Source organism: Phlebotomus argentipes, unplaced genomic scaffold, assembly GCF_947086385.1.
Source record: "Phlebotomus argentipes unplaced genomic scaffold, Phlebotomus argentipes genome assembly scaffold_4, whole genome shotgun sequence".
NCBI classification, from domain to species: Eukaryota; Metazoa; Arthropoda; class Insecta; order Diptera; family Psychodidae; genus Phlebotomus; species Phlebotomus argentipes.
The window spans coordinates 5,006,786-5,029,990 of NW_026776174.1; the positions used below are offsets into that span (position 1 = coordinate 5,006,786).

Consider the following 23,205-nt stretch of genomic DNA (forward strand, 5'->3'; position numbering starts at 1 on the left):
CATATAGCGTGTATTATATACGTATTTTAATTGGGGCTTTAGATATATGTACATACACTTAATACACCGTACGTCACCAGTAAGCGAAGGGAAATCAGGAAATCTTCTCCCCTATCATCGAGTACTTCAGGAACAAAACATGAGCGCATACAACATATCCATAATGACGATAATAAAGCTCACGATCTGAACAAGTGAACATATTTTAAAACATATGGACACGCTGAAGTGGAAAAGCGCTAGCACAACCGCCATCATCATCAATTAGAGGCAATCAAATTAAATTGGTAATGGAAGGCAAATTATTTTAGGGAATTTTCAATTAGAAATCTCTTCGATCAGGAAATGTCATTTCTCTCACGCTCAATTTCTTCACCGCTTTCCCTAACTCTTGACACACTCTCGGCGCTTTAAAGGACAATTTAGAGAATCACTTATCTTCTCGCGCTGTCGTCACGGAGCATTCACAGATACTGTAAGCATTTCTTATGTAAATCTGCTGTAAGATTTTTCATTCAATGAAAATGATTTGCTAGACTTCAAACTCTTGAAAATAAAAAACAATTATCAAAAGTTTGGCTTTCAAGTTAGATTTTATGCAAATTTCAATCAAAACATCTGTTCAACTTCTCAATCGAAAGTTTAATTGCAGTTCTGGAGTGTGAGAAATATTCCTTATTTCCATATTTCAAGTTCTCACATCACTTTTGTGATCACCTGGTGAAAAATACACAAATTAATGTTTTCTGATCGATTGCTTGTTCAGAGTTGAACTTAACACATTCCTAAGGTCTCTCTGTTCACCGTGAAAACCATCATTTCATCAGTTGATGCTATCTTCAGTGAATCTGCAGTGAATCTTGCATTAAAAGAAAAATTTCTCTCTACATTATCACGCCTCCTTCCCAGCAGAGTGTAAAAGAGCCGTTGAATTTATATGAATGGGAATCAATTCTCACAATTTCATTTCACCCTGCCAAAGAGACGTGAGAGGATGTCAGAGAGAGAGGCTCATTTATCCACTCCCACGCTATCAATTTTTATGAACATCAATAGACTTTAAGTATAAGATCAACGCATTGCTATTAGCGAGATATTCGCTATCGATATCTCTCGGCACATATAAATAATGTATTAATATGGAAATGCGCGATGGGTAGTAAAATGTGTACAATATTGGGAGTTTAAGGAATCTATCATGACCTTGAAATGGAAAGTTATGATAATTGAATTGTTGTTTCTTTTGGCCACACTCTTCAAAATATGCTGAGCTACTTCTTGTAAAATTTAGGAGAGAGATTTCCATATAAATTTTCTGCGTGAATATTGATAAAAAATATTGTTATTACCACGGATTTTTTCTCGTTGTTTACTAATGGAACTCTCGCCACAAATATATACACAAGAGCGAGCCGTCAAAGCCATATATCTCCAGCGAGGGTGAGTGCCAGGGATCTGTTTGCGTTTAATTTCCTGATTTCATTTATGAAATTTCACAAATTTTTCTCCTTTTACTTATTGAGTTACATCTCCTCCTCTTCTCACTCTCTTGGCATTCACACAAAACAACGTTGGATGGCGAAAATAATGCACACTTACATATATTTTGTTATATACCACAATTTGCCATACTTTCACTTGGCTCAACAATCACAATATAAAAAACCCGTGGAGCATCATTATCAGCTCCATCATCTTAACATCATCAAGAGAGGCCCCTCGGTTTAACCAAAGAACGGCTATTCAAAACCAGCTTCATTAGTTTAGTTGCGCGAATATTAATTGCGAGATTTTGTGTCGAAATGATGCGATGTTAATGAACTATAGACGGAAGATGGTACAAATGAAATTCGACTATGTGAAAAGCGGAAGAAAGTACCTGTGTACATATGCATATACACAATGCATGTCACGAGAAAGAATGGTCGAATTTCGCAGGCGAATATTGTAATACAATATCATCTCTCTGCATTATATGGAACGCTTTCCCTTCTCTCCACCACCAAACTTAGCTCTTTGGCCTCATTTTCCTTCCCCAATCGCAAAATGTACAGGCTAATTTTGTCACCGTTTTATTGCAAAATTCGTAGGTACACAAATTCGTTATTAACTAAGAAGGGAAAAATATTTACAACAGTTTTTTTTCCTTAATAGAAGTTGTTTTAGGACTAGCTAGAATTGTCGTAATCGTTCTTAATATGGCCCGCCAGATTTACCGGGTGGTCCATATGATGTGGATGGTCCCGAGCTTCCGTGTCCGGATGAGAGATCGCCGCCCACTCCAGAGGACAGATCTCCGTGGCCACCGAGTCCGCTGCCCAGACCGCCGCCAAGGCCGCCGCCGAGACCGCCGCCGAGACCGCCGAGATCGAGACCGCCAGCAGAGCCGCCGTGGCCGCCAGAGTAGCCACCGCTGACGGACTCCTTCTGGGTCTTGTACTTGATGAAGTACACCTCGGGCTTGCTGGGCTGCGTGGGAGCGGCAGTGGGAATGACAATGTCGGGCTGCTCGTCGGGCTTCTTCACCAGCACGTAGACGAGGGTCTTCTCCTCATTCTGAGGCTGAACGGGGATGACTGGCGCCTGGTACGAGGGCGGGGATGGGGCCTTGATGAAGATGATCTTGTAGTGCTTCTGCGCCTGGCCGACAGGGATGTGCTTCTGTGGCCGGAACTCCTCCTGCTCCGGTGGCGGCACGTGCACGTAGATGTGCTTCTGGACGACGGCAGAACCTCCAGAACTGTATCCACCAAATCCAGCGCTGGATCCGCTTCCGAAGCCGGACCCACCACCAAATCCAGAGCCTACAATATGCAAAATATCATTTAGTTGTGATACTTTGTGCTGGGCAACACACGCAGTCTCTCGCGAGTTACATCCACATTGAGAAAAAATGGTTAATTTCACTTTTGTATGCCAAGAACTCTAGCGAGAATCCATGTGTGCTGAGGTTTAATCCGTTTTTTCTTTCACTTGAACTTTGCTTTTAACACACACCTCCTATTCCATGAGACAATCCACCACCGAAACTTCCGCCGAGTCCTGAGCCACCTCCGAAACTTCCGCCGTGCGCGGACCCGAAGCCGCCGCCGTGACCGCCGCCATGACCGCCACCGCCACCGCCGCCCAGGAGCCCTCCATGTCCTCCGGATGGGCGCTGGTAGTTATATCCACTTGGCGGTTCGGGTCTGGCCGCGGCGAGTGCCAAACAAGACAGTAACACAAAAGCTCTCATATCGGTATTATTTTTGAGCAATCCTAGCAGTTGACTGACGATCTCAAGACCCGCGATTCAATTTATATATCGCAACGAGAAAGCCCAATACCTGGCGGTGTCTGCTTGGCCAAATGTACATGAGACAGGCATTCACGGAGAGCGGGAATTTTTGGAGGGGACTTTCTTCTTTCGAGTCTCCGCCACCCAGCTTCATCTTCTCTCCACCGCTGCAATGGGAAGCCACTCACACAGGCTTACATCACATTGCCGTGGAGCATCTCGCGGAGAGATGGGTATCTTCTTCTTTTCCTCGTTTTCGTCTACTTTGGCCTCCCCAGTCGCGTGCACCGCCGCTGCCGCGGTAGACAAAGACGCGAAATTCTCACCAGAGACTCAGTGTTAAAGAATACATATCATCATTCGTGGCTCCGAGCATTTCTCCGCCATATATGTGCATATGTGGATGAACAATTCACTGTCCATTTACACATAGATGAGAAGATGGGAGAAAGAGGCAGAGAAATTAAGTAAATAATAAATGTGACTTCGCGCGAGCCCAAAAAATATATTCAGACAGCCTGAATTAATTTATTTCGTGTTTCAACTTGCCTCGGATGTGTGCAAAAATTTTCTCATCTCGCAGAATTCGGTACATTTACCTCATTTTAATGGACTCTAGGCCATAACACCGAAAACATACTTTTCCATCCCGCGCGCATCTTGTGGGCAGTGCCATTGTGTTGGCCCAACAATAAAACTCAAATTCTCCCTCGCGCCATTTATTCTAAACACTTTCTCTTTTGTTTCCACCCAGCAGAAATAACAAATAATTCACATTATAAATTTCGCATCATCAAGCTTTTACGGAGTTTTTTCGTCCCAGAAACCATCAGTGACAAAACGCACACACAGCAAAGTGCACGATCATTAAGTCCTTCCCTAACACACGAGAGAGCGTCTATTTTAATTAATTTAAAATATTCATTAATAAACAAGCCCGAGGAGCAAAAATACGTGTTTTCAATGTCTGTCGACAAATTAATTGGTGTATTTGCAAATTACATAAAGCTCGGCGGTTCCTCAGTATCAAATTTATACAAATTAACTATCCAAAAATCTTGGACATCCCATGTTGAATTTCGTAACACTCACGTTTGATTGATGGCTATTTCTCTTACTCATCTTTCATCTCTCGAGTATAAAACACGTAATAAATAAGCAAGTGTTGGACACTGATCATTATAGTCACACAAATTTTGAGACTGCCTTTTTTCTGCCCTCTCATCAGTTCACCATCCCAGCGTATTATTATGTCTAGAGAGAGATTTTGCAATGGTTTATATGGAAAGAATCCCGAGAGTTTGAAGCTTAATAAAAACAGGCCCATCAAATCGATATTTTTTTCCTTGAGCCACAAATTGATTGGAGTTCAGGAAAAATTGAGTGGGCAAAATTCAATTACACAAGGCATTGATTGAGAGAACCAAAATTGAACATATAAGATGTGAAATGGTTTCTTGACCAAAGAGCCTTCTTAAGTTTCGCTCATTGACTCGAAATGATATGAGCAAAAAAACGTACTTTTTTCCCCAAATATTGCATACACTTGGCAAAAATCTTGGGATTATTGTGTAAATGCGCAACGAATTGGCAAAAGATGAGCTTTATTTCAAATTGATGCCTCTTTTGTGTGTTTTTTTCCCGTCCATGTGTTTATTGAATTTGTGTCAATGTCGCCGGAGAAGACAATTTTGGCAATATCATAGCACGAAGATAATTAACAAAACATAATCCAGAAGTATTCAGTCCTTGGCAGAGTATATATTGCATTAACTCTTTCCTAATTCCGGGGAGGAGGAACTCAAGACACGATGACTGGTTCCTTAGCTTTACATTTATCCCCTGAATGGGAAGAAATATTATCTTCATTTTCAGCAACTTCTGTTTGCCAAACCCAATTGCACTTCCTTATAAAGAATTTAGAGAGTCTGGAAATGAGCTTGAAAGCGTAATTTATGAATGTTCCTTCGCTTTTGAAAAGCTTTTCCATATGAATGAAATACGTACATATGTAACTTTAATATTGAAAGATAAAACTTGTGTTTGAATTGAGGAAAATAATATGAAAAATTAGTGTAGAGAACTTTAAATGAAGTGAACGGAAAATACACCACAGAATTGAACAGCTTAACGTATATTTTATTCTAATTCTGAATTGCGAAAGAATGAAAATTTACAGACATGGATTTGTACCCAAAATTCTCCTCTCTTCCCTACTCATTTTGAGGCTAAAAAGAAAATCAGAGCTTCTGCAAGTTATTACAGCTTCAACATGGATTTTTGCTTTTTTCCCACTTTGGCCGAACGTGAGTTTCTCTGCAAAAACCTAATGAGTCACAATAGTGGGATACTATTTAGTGTGTATTTCAGTTTCACCGCCATTCACCACCCTCCTCTTCCTTGTGCCACTGTCCACTTGGGCTGTGCGTTATGTATTCTCCCATTACATTTAAATATAATTGTATGTCGCTCTCATCTTTCATGCGCAGTCTCGAAGAGGAGCGAAAAAAGAAATTTCAGAGCCCACAAAAATTGCTAATTACCCTTAACTTATACACTTAATTGTGTGTTCTTTCGCAATTGCATAACGCAGAGACAACGAAATATATGCATATTCAGATAGATTGATGATCCACTCTTCTATTGTGGCTGCCGAGCATCAGCCAATGTTCAGTGTTCATGTTAGGAAGGCGACAGAAAAAAAAACAGTACCGAGAGTATGAAAAAGTGAAGATGATAGAATTGTGAATTGCATGTTAACAAAGTGTTCACGAGCATAGTGTTTTGAGACGCACACTCGCTTCACAATAAACCGTCAGATCTCCAATGCAAATGCTAAATTACATATACAAGGTGTGTGTGAAAAGAAAGACAGAAGATTTCCAACTCCTTTGCTCCCAAAGTTTCGTCGTCAGCATATTTTATGGAATCTTTCGCCGAAAAGAGAAGTATAGACATAATTATACAGATATAACTTAAATTTCCCAACACGCTTCGCTGAGCATGAAAAAAAAGTATATACGAAAGAGGAATCCCTCCAGTTTCATCGTCACAATAACTTGTAATGGTAATATAATGTCAGAAAAGCAAGATCAATTCATAGAGCGAGTATCAACAAAAAGAATTTTCGGACTTTTTCTTCCACAAGTTGCGGGCAAATGTTTAACCTATTGTGTGTGTATCCCACTCTGTTTATTAACTTTCATTGTGTATGAATGGTAAGTAAAGGGGAAAAACTTGGATGAAGATCTCATCATTTCACGGCCCTGAACTAAATATACGCGCCATTCTCATTAGAGAGTACAACAACAACCGCGATGTACTGAGCGAGAAAGGTTCAAAGATGTAAGAAGAGCTCAATATTAATATTTTTCTTATGCAATGACAGCAGGTAAGTGTGATTATATACGAATTTTTAATTGAAAACAACACAAGCTTTCAAAACGACAAGAGGAAAAAACCATACATTTATCGCCCATGCCGCGAAGTAGGGGGAGTCGCAATCATAAAAAGAGAATCTTCTTTTGGGCATCAATCGCTCTTTTCCCTCCTTTCTTTTCCATTTCATACATTCACCCGTAACCACTTTTACTGAAGATGACTCCGTCGGCCACAGTTGGGAAGCCAAACTGGACCCACTCACAACTTTCTGGTTCAGTGACTGAGGAGACGACACTCAGTGTCTTCATATTAGCTCGTGCATCGCTGTATTACTGGTCGTAAGATAAAACTTCTTCGCCGCAATCACTGTGGCGTCATCTCAACATCAGCGACCAGCAAAAGCACACGGAGAAACGCAAGGCATCGTCCTCCTTCGAAAGGTTTATACATAACATCTCCTCACAACGCAAGATTTGTTGCATTCTTATCTTTATGCCACACAAACAAACTTTTTTCTCGTGTGACGCTCGCGCGCTTACTTTCCAATCATTTGTTGTCTTTTTCAGTTACCATCAGATATTTTGATCACTCATATTCATGCATGTGTTGGGAAATATATAGTTTCATATTAAATTTAAAGCTGTGTACATCACGGATTCTTTTTGTATCTCATCTCTATATTAGACAGAATTGTAAAGCTCATAGATGAAAGAGCAGATCTGCAAAATCATAATATGCAGGTTAAACAATTGAAGCTTTTATCATCTAGTGACTCATTGAAAAAAAGGAAACAAAGAGTAAAATTTTGAAACTTGCCAGATGAAAATTCCTTTTTTCACTCCTTTTTCTATATGTTAACATTGTAAATAAATGCGTCCCTGGATGTTTGAGAGTTGTTCCCGTTGGTCCTCAAAAGTCATGGCAATATTTCCTCATTAAATGGCCTATTTTTATGTTTCAAGACAGTTTTATGCCAAAAATTACCATAAAAACTCCCCTTTTTCCTCGTCTGTGAATGATTTTCCCCAACTAGACACATTTTCTGCATTTCCTGCGGTTCTCCTCTGGAATTGCTTTCAAATGGACCACATACTAAAGCGACATCACTTGTAACTTTGTCGAAAGTTCTTCTCTTGTTCGCCTTGCAGATTTCTTCCTTGACATCTTTTCATCTCTAAGTTGATCCCTGATTGAGTCTCACTTGAGACTTCATGGTGTTTATTGGACTCAGAACTTGCGGAGGCAAAAGCATTGTTCAAAGTTTTCTCGCTGAGTTTTTTATGCCACTTTTCACTCTTCAGAGTTCTTGACTTCACGCTAAAGAAAGGATAATGAGAAAAAATAAAGAGGATTTCAGCGGATGTTTACTTTTCCTTTGATGTATCTCTATATTATCGCATTTTTCCGTATTTTCTTTTACTCATAATCCAGGAATATTATGCTCGAAATCCCGTCTCTCTTCTTTATCTACCAAGAGATGTTCTCAGTAACTCTGTTGTATTAAAGTTTGGAGAAGTCTTTGACTTGAGCTCGTGTGTTCATTCCAAGAATTGGACCAACCCCTTCCCTGAACTCTCAAGTCAATTCCAAAGAGACGGCTAGAGAGTTAATTTGTCATAAATATTGCACCCTCACAGTATATTTATGTTGTCCAAGAATTTTTATGTTCCTTGTCGGGAGAAAGATGTAAATACCCATCTCTTATGACTTACATAAACTCGCACAACAATGAATAACCCTATTCAAAGTTCTTTTCCAACATTTACAGCGGCATAATGTGCAGAAACTGTGGCTGAAGAGTGAGACTGAGAGGGAAAGTTGAATAATGAATAATATAGAACCTTTTTCTGCCTTTATGTCGCGCACATGATCCATTACTATTAAAGAAGACACTGCGATGTGGCAAGTAATATAATATAATTTACAGCGCTATTATTATATGTAGGACTTACAAGTCTAGTGGCAATTTTAAACTCATGTTGCATTGTCTGAGTGGGAAAAGATTGTCATTATGGTGCATTTACATTATCCCAATCATATGACGATACGAAATGGTTTTTCTTGCTCAACCAGTGGGAAAAAGTCGCACAGCAGATGCCATGCATTATGAATTTTTCCATCTTAATTCATTTGTTGGGCGATATTAAGATTTATGTAGAACTTTTCTTGATCCTCTTCCTGGCTTATTAATAAATCATATGAAATCTCTGCACTGAGAGTGGGAGAAAGAGACAACGACCGCTTATGAAAAATGCACATTCAACCAGAAATTGTTTGTGTGTGTTTCATTAAAATTAATTTCCACGAAAATTTCCCTTTGATAACGTGTAAAATGTGGATTAATTAGTACAAAATTTACCACAGATAGAGCCTCTGAATGATTAATAACACGTAATTGGATATTGAGAGGCTGAATTAGGCGATATGTAGATAAAATTGAGTTTTGATTTTTCACTAGGGAAAAAAATATAATGTTTTAAAAGTGTATTATCGAGGAAATCCTTTTGTAAATGCGCGCGTGGAAACGCTGCGCATTTTAATACAATTGGCAGAAAGAAGGTGCTCAAAAAGATGGTGTTTTAATGAAATAAAAAGTTACCCAATGCAATGAAGAGGAAAACCGCCATACAGAAGTGACGTGAAAAGTATTATTAATCAAGATGAATCTCAATACACTAATATAAGATGATAGCGCATACAAGGAACTGAAAAATCGAAAACGAAATCCACTCTCTTCGTTCGTAACCGTACTTAAAATTGATGATTGGTAAAAGTGATATGTGCAATTTTTTCCCATCATCGCCAGTTATATGAGTCGTTTGGTGGTGGTAACAGTAAAACAATTAAATACTACATTTAATTGACATGAGGGAGAGCTCGGCCATGTATTGGTGTGCTTTGGACAAAGCCAGACACACTTTCAACAGTGCTAAAATCATGTAACAGGTGGTGGTGACGCGATATCATCCCATCATCTTATTCACCAGAATGAAAAGGTGGGACGCGATGAAGATGCTTAGAGACAGTCTGCGCTCCAAAGTAATTGTTGTTGAGTGTGAACCGTGAGACCACGAACGTTCACCTCTTAATTTATTAATTGAACTTGTGTGTATTATACAGCATAAATAATTCCACTATTGAAAAGATTTTAACACTCTGCTCATTTCCCCATTTAGCGCCAGTCGTTTTCAGAGTGAGTGGCGTGTGAGTCCCTTTTCCCAATCTCATTTTGGCATTTGATTTCCACTTTCCGAATTTAGCGCGCGCACACACACAATTTTTCATTCTACCCACATCATCACTGTCACAATGTAGCGATTTTTCCCTCTTTGGGGAGGAAATGAAATAAAAGGTTTTTTCGCAAGTGGAGTTTATTTCGCTGTTTGCGTTATTTCGCCTCCTTCTCTGCCAACTTCCCGTGGTGTCGGTCGAAAACGAGATTCTTCACCAATCTGGCGACCGACTTCTTCTCGTCTTCATCGAAAAAGAAAGTAATGTCCAGCATGTGAATAAATTCCGTATGATAATCTCAATATGGGCTCATCGTGCCTCACCTTTAGCCGTGTCAGCGAAATTTGGAAAATTGCTTGTTATTCATTTCATAAATACGTTATTACTCATGCTGGCGCAGCTGTAGAGTTTTCATTTTCAATTTCATAGAACCGCAAAAAGCGAATTCTCGAGAATCTATTTCTCAGAGACACAGAAAAAACTCCCTGAACTGTCCAAAACTGTCCGCGAACAATACGGAGAGAATTTGATTATAATCGATTCGCAGTACGATTAACAGCATGAAAGTGCATACGTTCATGCTGGTTTGACTTCCTGCATGTGAAGCGATTGACTGTGCGCTTCGAGAGGCTGTTGAAACCTGTGACCGCCGCTTCCAATGCTTATATCGAAATATCTTTTGTGAAATAAAACGAAGAAGAGTTACCATAATACATTGACTATACATAGAACTCAAATAGTTGGTTAGAAAGTAAAGATTTGTAGTGTATACTGGATTGGAAAGACATTTCTGGAAATCATCGCGCGCGCTTCTCTTTTCGTTATGTAAAACCCTATATTCACTCAATACGGACTTTTGTGCCAGCAAAAAGCAGCACACTGATTACACATGAATATCGACGGCTCAGACCACTTGTTTATGAAACTGTATTACTCATATACATTCTGGACAGTCAAATATTTGTTGGTACATATTAATTATAAGTATTGATGCCCCAAATAGCCACGTTCGGTTGGTATGACGATATACATCGCAAATATGCTTTTAAGGTTAGATTTTAGAGAAAATTTTCTCTAAAAATTAAGTTTAATCAAAACCAGCAATAAACTTTTCTCATAACAAATGAAGAACATTTCAATATCATGTTAATTAAGCTCTGGACGCATATTTTTAAGTTTTATTTGGTCATTGTGCTCCTGAATTCAAACCGTGTTGCTTGAGTCTGATCACGCGATGAAGAGAGCTGCCAAAATTTATCTTTGGAAAGTTGCTAATTACTCATAGTGGGTTATAATTAATATATTGAAAATTTCCAAGTCTCTCCACAATATGTCGCAGTCACACATGCAGACAATGATGGATTTATAGTTCGCAGCGAAAAGTGATTATTCCGATGTGATTTAAGTCATAATGCTGAATATATCATTAGGCGATTCCTGCCGAGCATTTCAATTCAATCACATGTGTGCGTTCATTACCTGGGAGGAATTGTGTAATAAATAATCATCATGTGAGTGCCAGTATTTCATCAATTTTGAGATATTACTATCTTCATTTTTCAGCTCATCACATATTGTCGTGTGTCTGGTGAAATTTTTCACCAATAAATCTTAAATTTATTTCTACCCAGAGTGAGAGAGATAAGTACAATGACGAGAGACGCTTTTATACAATAGAAAGCGCGTCTTCTCTCTGTTCCATATATGTATAGCTTGTAAACAACATGACAAACAACACAGTTGAGCATCAGTACCAAATGAAGCGGAACTTTAAGGCTATTTCACGGTGTCTTTAATGCTAAACGAGGTAGTTCACCTCCAACGCAAATCTTGCTCGCTTAGATAAACAATAACTGCAATTAATGCGAATCATTTAATTTATAGAATGCTCCATAGTGACAGTTTTAGGACGCTCAGGAGGGTAATAAAAAATCCTAAAGTATGGGATTTCTCTCTGGGACCTTCTTTGGCGACACATCAACAATTACTGTGGGGTTAAAGTTATGTGTTGATCGCCCAGAAGTGCGTGGTGGGTGGCTTTTTCTCAACACAGACAAAAACAACAACAAATAATGACGAAAATTATGGTCAATTTGAGCCATTCTTTTGCCCTCATTTTCTCATACACAATTTACACATTTGCCAAAGTCGAATTCCAGTGAAAATTTCGATTTCTTACTGAAAGGCATCCAGTCTGTTTGGCTCTCAATTCTGCAGGTCTGAAAGTGCGAAAAGTCTTGACGCATGTGCCATCCTTTCACTCAGCAACCGTGTTGTATATAATACTTTAAATGCGGCATAACGTATGATGTGCATTTTTCGTTTGTATGTAAATTTCTTGGACATCTTCACCAGCAACATATTCTCACCGTACATGAGATTTCATGCAATGATGGGGGTAAATTTTTGCCGCACGCTGAAGAAATTGACTGCCGCACAGCAAGTAAATGTGTTCAATTAAATAATCAAAATTGGCGTTTCACACGACCACAAAAAATGGTGTTTGCGGTGTATTCAAGAAAAGTTGAGTGAAACTGAAATCGTGTCATAAATTTATTGAGAAGAAGAGAAAAGATACAAGCAGATGACCCTCAATCAGAAAAGAAAGTGATAGTTTTCTTCAGATGTTCGTGATGCCACTCGGGGAACATTTAATTCAAGTTTGCTCACAGACAGCATCTTCACCAGAATGTTTTACCCAACAATTTCCTGATAATATCGTTAGTGTCAACTTTTCACCATGGCAAATTGACGCATACACACACACACACTGAGGAACCAAAGGTTTAATATTTTAATGGACTTCTTCGCAAAATCAACCAACACTTTAGCTGCTGATGATGTAAAGTTACGTTAAGTGTGCGAAACATCCTCTTTCCGTCCATGTTTAATGGCCAAATTATGATAAATAATTAAATTATATGCTATATTGTCAAGGAAGTGACAAATTCGGTGATGAAAAGACACAAAATGCATTTGCAATACTCTCAAAACTATGAATTTTCATTTAAATCACGCCAAAAATCGTCATTATTCAATAAAAGAATGGTTTCCCATACGCAATTCCCACAAAAATAATTCAACATAACAATCATGAACACATAGAATAAATTAAATCAAACTGAATTGTTAAAAATAAACATATTTGCATAGTATAATTTGGCGTGAAAAATGTGTCGAGATAAGATTTTAAGTGATGACATTCACGAAAACTTAAATATTTACTCTCGTGAGCTGCTAAATGCTTAGCGACTGCAATGATGATGTATTAGCTTTTCATAATAAATTGGGCAAAGTTAAAGTGAACAACCAAAGAATGGAAAACATCTTAATGATCTAGTCGAAAACTAATTTGAATTTGAAATTAATCTATTTGGGCACTTCATTTATCAAGTCAATGTTTAATGACTGAATGATTACAATGCATTTCGTTCGCGAATAGATGATTGTTTGTGACTGTTGATTTGAAAACTCTCATGAATTTATGAAATTATTAATATTTGTGCTGTACAAACAAAATGATGCAGAAAAAATCCTCATAAGCAAATTTATTTTAAATTTTAATCCACTAGATGAGCACACAACCAAATACTCATTAAAGCCATTGAAACTGAGATACGGCTTATGTTTAAACAGATTTTTTGAAAGTGACATCGTAAATCACAATTTGCTCACTTCACTGAGTTTTGGTCACATTCACAATTACATGTTAATCGCACACGGAATATTTAAAGTTGAACTTCGGTTTTGCATCCGCGTGTAAATACACAAATCAAATACGCATATTTTAAGGTTTATGCGAATGAAAAAATGGTTTAATTACTAAAACAAACATATCGCGTGTAGTATGGAATGGCAAATTTACCACGGTACAGTGATTTAGATGTGTTTCCATATTGTGAGTTTTATTTCAATCCTCTGAATTGGAAAAAATGTTTGTGGATACACTTAATCAGAATATTTCAAAAAATGCCGAAACAATGCAGCTTTTCGTCATGGAACGGTTTTAATAATAATAATACTGCATTCGGGCTTGCAAATGTATATATGTAGGTTTATAAATGTACTCGGAAAATGATGAAAATGACAAATTTCTGTGGTTACATTTCATTCAAACTCATGAAAGGGTCGTTGAATTTTGCATGGCTTCAATTTTTTGTCCCATGTGTAAAATTTCGAATTTAAAATTATTCAGCAAAAGAGCCGTTTTTTAAGAATAAAAAGAACAGGAGTGAAATTATTATTAAAACTTGTTTGCAAACTCAATTGAAATTTGTAGCACACAGTTAATTAATATATACTCTTTTGTATTTGTGGCTAAACTAGAAAATTCATATTCATGTCAGTCTCGTAAGACTAGAATGCAGATTTCTAAGGGTGAAACACTGTCCTCATGAAAATTATTCACGTCATTTGAAGATGTTTGTGGAATTTCTAGTTTATTTGAGACATTTCATTAATCTTTCATACTGCGTGTATGTCTCGTCATACGAGCAACTTTTTCAAAGCTATAAAATGTGACTTCTTCTGCATAAAATGTTATTTGCATGCCAAAGAAAAAATACATCATTTAAATAAAAATAATGTTCATTAAATTCAAATTTACTACAGTTGAATTGCTCTCAAAGATTATTTACACAAATCCTCGAGTGTATCATTTTATGTAGGTTTGTGCCGTATGTAAATATTTGTATTGGAATAATTTGAGGAGTGAGAAATTGAATGATATCTGTAATTTCTTTCTCGATTTTATGTCTTTCCTGGCGACTGTTTACATATACATAACTCTCTATATTGCCACAGAAATTGCATTAACATAATGGACAGCGCGAAATATTGCAAATTACATGGGCTTATTTGGAATTTTCCTGGAAAGATATGGATTTTCACATACCTTTCGCTTTGATCGGGCCATTTTCTGATCCCTCGAATTCTCTGCTTCCCCCGGTGGTCTCTTACCCCAAACAGCGATTGCTGCAAGACACAAGACACACAATTGCATAAAATCAAGCATTCTGTGTGCGCACTCCTTATTTGCCTAAACTCACCAATGCGAATGTATGTGAAGCACAGAACAACAATTGGAATTACAAATTGCAATGTCATTAAAGCTAATGTGTAATAAAAGTACTGACTGTCCTCACTCCAATCTTCACGACAAATGTACCTAAAAAGAAACGAAAGGAGACAATTTACACTGATATAAATTCACAAGAGATATTTCACATTTATAAAAACTGTCTTAAGTACAGACATACTTCTAGACTCGCGAGCGAAATGTTTAAATGCATAAACTTTCTTTCGTTGTGATTCAGTGTGACTGCAAAAATAAACTTGCGTTAATCATAATAAAAGCCTAATTCAGACATTGTGTGTATATAGAAGTCTCTTATTCTTCTTATTCTTTTATATGAACTATAAAAATTCACACCGAACTCAGCTCTTATCCTGGGATTAACTTTATTGCACCCGAGCTATGATGGAACAGTATTATATTTGTATATGTATTTAACTGTGAAAAACTTAAAGTATGTCTTTTTACGCTGAATGCCTTAATTTTCAGGGAAGTATGTTAAGTGAATATTTTTATTGCTCATTCTTCGCTGAATCGCGGGACTTTCTTGGAATTTCAATTGAGAGTAGCGAATGTAAGCCGCTATGTGTGTACATAACTCTCGGTGGCATCCCTTTGACACTCTCGCCTTCCGGCTCCGTTTCAATCAGACCCGAACGCAAGCAAAAGCCTAGCCAGAGTTATTGTAAACTTGAATTAGTCACCAATATTTATTTAGGTTTGCCACATCAGCAAGGGTGTATTTGCTCACTCTACATGCATAGGATGAATTTATAATATAATAAAAACCAAAGACATTACCACTTAACTAACTTCAGCTCACAACTTATGTCTAACTTGTCCGAAAGCAAATTTTATTGCAAATATGGTTGGAATATCTTGACTATTGTCACTGTCGACATGGTGAAGTTTGTGACTAACTTGTAACTCAGAGAACTTGTAACTCAAGAACACGTGTGATGTTCATATAGCTTTACATACTGATGAATAAAATGCCAAGAAATATTTTCACTTCAGTAGTAAAGGCATTCTTTGACATCAAGGGAACGTAATTGCAAGAATTTTATGCCAAAAATCCAACAATATGTGCCTTTCAGATGTGTTTGCGTTCCAACAAAAAGTCAGTGGGAGTAAATTTAAAAGGAATGGAAGTAGAGTGATTCATTTTTGCCACATGTTACGTCCTGGCATCTTGTTTGAAGTTATACACATTCCAAATCCAAAGCAAAAGAGACTTTCAAGAGGTTCTTCAGAAGAGTTTACCATTGATTGATCTTAATTGCTGTGGGAATAATTAGGATATTTTGAGCGCTTCCCCCACGAGAGAGTCGCACAAAATTGTACCTCGAGGACGAATTGTTGGCATTAAGAGATGACAATGTCTAAAATATTGCGTCTGCTAACTTTTATGATTATTAAGATAACTTAACCGCCACATGTACCCCTCTTAAATTAAACTTTTACGAGATTTTCATTCTACGCTCATACCCTTTGCGGTGTGGCGAAATCCCTTTCCCAAGACCAATTTCAAAAGGTTAACCCATAGAGCAAAAATTTGTTTTTCCCTAATTATATCTGTTGGAAAATTTCAAAATAAAATATTTTGATAACTTCGTTAAAGAGTTTAGCGCAGAGAGGAAAATTTCGGATTTCATTAAAGTCTTACTTCTTCAATTTCAAAGTTGACAGATTTTAAATCACTCGTGCAGAAAATTAAGGAAAATCATTGAACTTGACTGCTGAGGGGGTGACTAGAGATGATTTATGAATAATACGTCTTCCTTCCCCCTTTTTTTTCGAAGTGGAAAACAGTACTTCAGTGTAATAGCTTCCGGATATGAGTGTTTTTATGCATACTCTGTATCTATACATCACGACCTCTTTTCTCCCCAATGCGAGATTGCGGAGGGAAACTTACTTGTCACACTTTTGATGCCATCCTTCCGGCTGATACAACTTGGAGACAATGATAATTGGGAAGGCGGTAACGAGAGCGATTACCCACACCGCCGCAATGATGCATTTCGCATATCTACAAAGGATTTCAGAGCGTAAGGGTATAATTAACATAGCACGTTGCACTCAGAGAACATTCCAGGTAATGCTATACATTCGAGAGATTGAATTTTATTCAGACTGACAGACTTCAATAAAGCTACGATGTAGAAAAACATCGGTAGTTGCTAATGTTTGAAATTCGCATAAAGCGCATAATTAGAAGCAGCTTACAAATTCCAGCTCAAATTGGAAGAAAACGAAGACAGGAATTGAATTCAAAGAGGAGACTTAGAAGGATTAGAAACAGAGATTCATAAATGAATCATGAGTATCAAAATATTCTCCTCCTTCAATGCAAATAGACGAATTCAAAGATTTGCGTAAACTGCATCGAGAATATTCTCTTTAGGAATTCCAAACAAAGCGATACTCGATTTTGAACTGAGCTGAAGAAAATAGCAGAAAATGGAATTATTGAGGAGATTTATCTAACGAAACAAAACAATGAGAATAAGAAGAAGGACGGTCAGAATGTAAGATCAATGCAGATAATGAATTAAAACACATGGGAAATTATGAATGCTTGTCCAAAATTTACTATGTGTGTCTGAATGGCTAGAATAGATAAAGTGTCTGCTCACCTCTTTGTGATTCTTGGTCTCAGTGGCCACATAATGACAATGTATCGATCCACACTGATCGCAACGAGTGTGTATGCGCTGACTAAAACGGAAATGGCTTGCGAGTAATTAACTAAATGACAGAGCACAGTCCCGAATGGCCAGAATTGCAGGAGAATTGTGGGTACGAAAGAGAATGGCACACAAAACACTGACATCAGAATGTCACCTAGTGCCAAATTGAATAAAAAGTAATTGGTGACGGTTTTCATCCTCGGCGATGATTGAACAATGAAGCAAACAATGCCGTTGCCGATGAGGGCCATAAGGAGGATGCTGATGTATAGGCAGTACACCATCGTTTGAAAGTAGGCGCTTGATAGGATGGTGTCGTGCGAATTGTAGTCGCTGGAGCAGTCAGTCTCATTATATTCTCTCTGGCGCTCGTCCATCACGAAGAAGGTCCTATTGGGGCTGTATTGGCCGATGAAATCTTCATTTGCGGGAATGAGATATGGATAGCTCGTGGCATACACATCGGCGACTGTCTTGTCCAAGATATAATTCGGGGCTGACTTATTAATGCCAAATAGCTCGTGCAGAAGTCCTTCCGATGCCATATTTCACGCAATTCGGCAATACTGAGACGAATGGCCAATTAGATTATCTGATGCTCCTCTTGCCACTCATTAGCACTCTTCCTGGCAGCCTCCACTTCATCTTACTTCATATTCATTGTCATCATTTAAATATATCCTATGCTGCATAAATTCCCTTCATTATCACTAATGGGTGCTTTCATTAGTGCTCCATTTTGCTGTAATTTGCCTCAATCCACAACACAGACGATTTGCAATCTGAAATTAAACCAAATTCAGAATAATTAAGTGTTTTCTTTTATCTCCTGAATCAGTTTTCTCTGTGTCTGCCCTAAAATAACTCCATGCGCATTGACAATGCTATGCATTGTTGTATAGCAAGCAATCGCATATCTCTCCATCTTCTTCCATAAATTCTTGCGGGAGTGAAAATTATGGGAGAATTCATGAAAGCCAGTGGTGGAAATGAATTACACTCGCAGATCAAATGGATTCACTTTCAATTTGTGAAGTTCTTCAAAAGGAAAATTGGTGGAAATCCCCTCGGCTATCTATATTTATCCGAAAAATTCCATCTCTATGCCAATAAATCGAATGAAATGTATTGAATAATTGAGCACCACTGACAGAATGTTGTGCGATTTCACTCACTACTCACGCGTATACTTGAAATTGAAAACTTGACAGGGAAGAGAGGACGAAAAATTTCACCCACACTCCACTTTAATCAGATTATTGATTTTCAAAATAGCTTTAAAGGAAGTGATGATGAATTTTTCGGGTGGAAATGGCGATCTTTTCTTTCTCTCAGGCATCTCAGGAAAAATTTATACACATTGTTTATCTAAAGTAAAGTCTATAAAATGAATCCACAAACATTCATTTCCTTCACAAGTTCAACTATAAAATTTTATTTATTTGACTTTCCACACATTCTTCATGACCACTTCCAAACGGTATTTTTGTAATCTCCACACAGATTATTGATAATATGATGATGTTTAGGTGAAGGCAAGAGAGCAAAATGCACAAGCAAATACCTCATCGCCTTTTGGAACGTGGTGTAAACAGCAAACTCGATGTAATAAGGAAATTAGGTACTTTTCCCAAGATCATAATCAATGGCTATCCTTTAAGGAGAAAATGCCACAAACTGAAAATTCGGAAAAATTCCCGGTATTCTCCTTTACAAGGTGTGACCTCGTGTATAGCAATCATTACATTTCGCTATGTCATCTCCCACACAAAACCGCCCGAAATGCTTTCTTTGTATACATGTTAGGTACATACTCCCAAAATATTTTATGATTTTCCCCACGCTATCCACCTCAAAAACAATTAATCAGCTTGATTATCTTCATACTTTTTTTTCCTGACGGCAGAATTTGTATGTTGCTTATGCGGAGAGTCTCGATGTCAGTCCAGCATAAGTGAAAATGTTGTTTGTGGTTTTAAAAGTTATGCAGCCACAGTCATTAAGAGTAACAAGACTATCTCTAGCCCGCCCAATTCTCACATAATGGACCAGAACATTCAGCTCTGACCACCACATAATTTCTTGACATTTGAGCAAACAATGCAGTCGTAAAATAAAACAAATCACTTCCAACCAAATTAATATGCTCATTACATTTGGTTGCATGTTCTTAAAATAAGATAATTATCGCTTATACTTTGTTTAGGGAAAAGCGGGGAATGTTGAACCTCAAAGATGGAAAATTTAGTAAACGTAGTGAAAATCATTGCAAGATTCTTTTGTAATTCGCATCATTCAGTGATTAGTTCTCTTCTGTTCATGATTAGTATGGGTCTTGTGAATTCCTTTGTTTCATTATAGGTTGAGTTTTGAGCAGAAACTCTGTATTTTCTTTGGTCAAATTTCCTCACTTTTCCCTCACATTTGCCTTTGGTAATTCCATCCGAAACGGATCATAAATGTTCTCTCACAGCCATCTAATTTCTCCGGCATCGAAAATCTATCAATTGTGCATAAATGAGAAAATCTGGTGGTTTAATACCTGTGGGCTGACACTGACTACTTTGCCAAGCATGTCAAGATCGATATTGAGACCATTTAGGCAATACGCTGAGTGCTTGTTTAGTGAGACGGAAGAGGCAGATCCTCGGCAGTGAAGAATGGAATGTGACTGTATGGCGCAAAAGTATGTCAATATTTTACTTAAAAGACATCTTTACTCCCTTAAAAAGGCGTTCCAAATGGAATTTTTAGCAGAGTAATAGCATAAATATTTAACGGTACATAAAAGTGTACGAGAGAGGCTTGAAATAAAATTAAATTGAAATCTAAGACAGATTTTATTTCTGCGACTACACAGAGAGAATGTGCTTGAAAATTTGCTGAGTCTCTTATGCAATTACTTAGGGCAAGGTGGTTTTCTGGGTTGGTGTAATTCGTGATAAAGTTCTCGCGTGTAAATTCAATTTGTCACATAATTTTCCACCAGTCCTGCTTGCATAAGGTATCATAGTATGGATTTTCCCCCTTGCATATTCCTTACATTCACGAGCTGTTTTTTCGTCGTGCCTTGTTTGAATATATTTCACTGAACGACAATAAAACTTTAAGGGATTTTTTCCCCGCCAAGTTCAGATGATACGTTAACACGTCCCTTGGGTATCAATAATCTAAATGTTGAGTGATAAAAGAGTCATAAACTACACGAAACATTGCGTGACACTCTTGCCATTTTTACGTTGAAGATGGATAAAATACTTGAAAGGTGTAGGGTGTATTTTTAAAGGCCAAGTTCATCACAGTAGTTTCCCACTGACATATAATTTACATGAAAATATGACCCAAGAATATTGTAACGCATTTTCTTTTTATGAGGAAAAAACCACATCTAAGAAAATACGAAAGTTATTCTATCTACAAATTTTAAATTAAAATACATGTCAATCACGATGGAACGCCAGGAAAGGGTGAGGAAAATGTGTGAAAGTAATATTTGGGCATGGTTGGAAGAGGAAATGATTGATTGACAGTCAATTGAAGCTCTTGTGTTGTTTCAGTGGCAAATATTAACGCCTCTTCGTTGATCAATCATTCGCTTTAAATCACTTTGGGCTACATTCAATTTATCTTATTGTCACCGAGTCTCTATCAATTCCTTTGAGCATGAATTAAATTACCCCAGAGAGACTTATTAACTTTATTACCATTTAAATGATATTATACAACCAACTGTTCGCTGAACATATTCGGTGATTGGGTTGAAACTTACATTAGGAAATTAATTCCTTCAGAACTAATGCAAACATGTCAACTTTGAACTCCTTTTCCAGGTGTAATTTGGCAAAGTAGAGCGGCAAAAGTTAATTAACTTTAGTTTTATACACTCCAAGCGGAGACAATAAACTGAATTGAGCGCAAATGTTGCAATGCACTTGTCTTCCTTAACATGGAGGAAAGTATACTGAGTATTTCAGAAAATATTGCACCACTTTAGAATTAACCCAACATGACTTGTTGTGCCGACTTTTTGAATGCAGTAGTAGAATGATAAACCGTATTTTGCATTTAATTTTCAAATTATCGCCAACTTTCAACACTTTAAAAATACGCATATTGACTCATGATCAGCTTTCGTGACAGCTTAATTAAATTATCAAGATACTGATTGAACACTTATAGAGTGATTAGCTGTGTTTACAAAATAAATCAAGCTGCTTCACCTCCTTCTTTTCATGTGCCACACACTGTTTATATGCAAACGCCATTGGAGCTCTGAGTGCAAATCCCACACATGAGCACTGGACATTTGGTTAGTTCGGCTGCTCGCACAGTAAGCGCACAGCGAATTGAGATAAGCTTCATGTAATCTGTATCTGAAATCCTAGCTGAAGCAGGTGGGTGCAAAATAATTGGTTGCTTACTAAATATTCCAATAGATAAAGTTGCAAACAATATAAAATATAGTTTGAAACTTGTAATTTCTCAGGAGTAATCTAAAACGTTGCTTGGCGAAATGTTGGAAAAATATTTTGGCAAGTTGTGCGGAGAATCGGTTCTCCCAAGTCACCCTTATTCTCGAGAACTAATCTCCTGGGTTTCGTACAGAGACAAAAGCTACATACAGGAATATTTCATGCTAAATAGAAATTGATGACCTTTCCCAACAGTGGTAATATATTCATGAAAATGGAAAAATATTGCATGAGATAAAACAGCATTTTGTAAAACATCTGTTGATATCAAAATTCCACTTCAGTTTTTTTTCTAGATTACCATTCATTACCCCACTTATTATTTCGTATATTACATTATTTACAGCAAAACATGCGTCGCAGTATGTATTTTGACGTGAAATTTCTTTAATATGTTATTAAATATTCAATATATGAAAACCTTTTGCATAATTTACAGGTATTTCTCCAAAGCTCAAGAAAACCTACAGAGACCCATTGAATTTCTATTTGGCATGGAAAGTCTTTCCCTTGATTTTCCCCAAATGATAAATAATTGGGTGCGGGAAGCATTTAAAATTTTAGGTGTTAATAAGGAACGATATTGAGAGACTTGTGGTGAAAATTAATACTTTGTCAGAAATTACAATTTATTAACACTGGCAAGGCGACCGACAAATGTTTAATTTGCGTGTCCTTTGAAGTTATGTATACACATAATGACTTCTCGCTTTCCGTGCTCGGGAAGAAAACCACACGGATAACGCAGAGTACCCAAACAAATGGCATTGTTTCCGATAATAAATGTGAAAACCGGAACAAATAGAGTTCTATTGAATGGCGAGAAATTGAAGGTTTTTTTTTCAATGAGCCTCTTTGATTAATGGCATTGTGCGTTTCTCATTTTTCCCCCTTTTGCTGATGGCTAAAAACAACATTTAATTTTGTGTAATTCAATAACCGATTTTGGGTCTGAATTTCGGCAAAATTTAATATTACATTTCCCTCATTTAATTTTCGCTCTAAGAAGATTGCAAACTTCAAACCGCCGCGACACGCTCTCTAATTTGGTGTATCCAGGAGCATATTCAAAATTAG

At 37.4% G+C, this 23,205-nt stretch overlaps 2 protein-coding genes across 6 annotated transcripts in view; both read right to left on the reverse strand.

Moving 5' to 3' along the window:
• LOC132257918 (RYamide receptor) overlaps positions 1-23,205 on the reverse strand; it is a 36,320-nt gene that overhangs the window by 8,897 nt on the left and 4,218 nt on the right. For 4 of the 5 annotated variants that reach the window (XM_059754976.1, XM_059754979.1, XM_059754978.1 and 1 more), the window contains 4 exons: positions 17,603-18,438; positions 16,882-16,995; positions 14,938-15,056; positions 14,784-14,863 (listed from right to left, as the gene is read on the reverse strand). In XM_059754976.1, the coding sequence (XP_059610959.1) occupies positions 14,784-14,863; positions 14,938-15,056; positions 16,882-16,995; positions 17,603-18,201 (912 nt within the window). In that variant the 5' untranslated portion in view covers positions 18,202-18,438. Of the gene's footprint in view, positions 1-14,783; positions 14,864-14,937; positions 15,057-16,881; positions 16,996-17,602; positions 18,439-21,425; positions 21,549-23,205 lie in introns of those variants that run through there. The other variant, XM_059754977.1, reaches the window with a different exon arrangement.
• Positions 2,072-3,235, reverse strand: LOC132257919 (uncharacterized). The gene is made up of 2 exons (XM_059754980.1): positions 2,998-3,235; positions 2,072-2,804 (listed from the first exon to the last, which is right to left on the reverse strand). Exons 1-2 carry the CDS (start codon positions 3,233-3,235, stop codon positions 2,194-2,196), a joined length of 849 nt encoding a protein of 282 aa, XP_059610963.1. The 3' UTR covers positions 2,072-2,193.

Coding starts and splice junctions, on each gene's coding strand:
- LOC132257919 (XM_059754980.1), bottom strand. CDS start 3,235: ATGAGAGCTTTTGTGTTACTGTCTTGTTTGGCACTCGCCGCGGCCAGA. Junction 2,805..2,997: donor ATTGTCTCATGGAATAGGAG/GTGTGTGTTAAA, acceptor TGCATATTGTAG/GCTCTGGATTTGGTGGTGGG.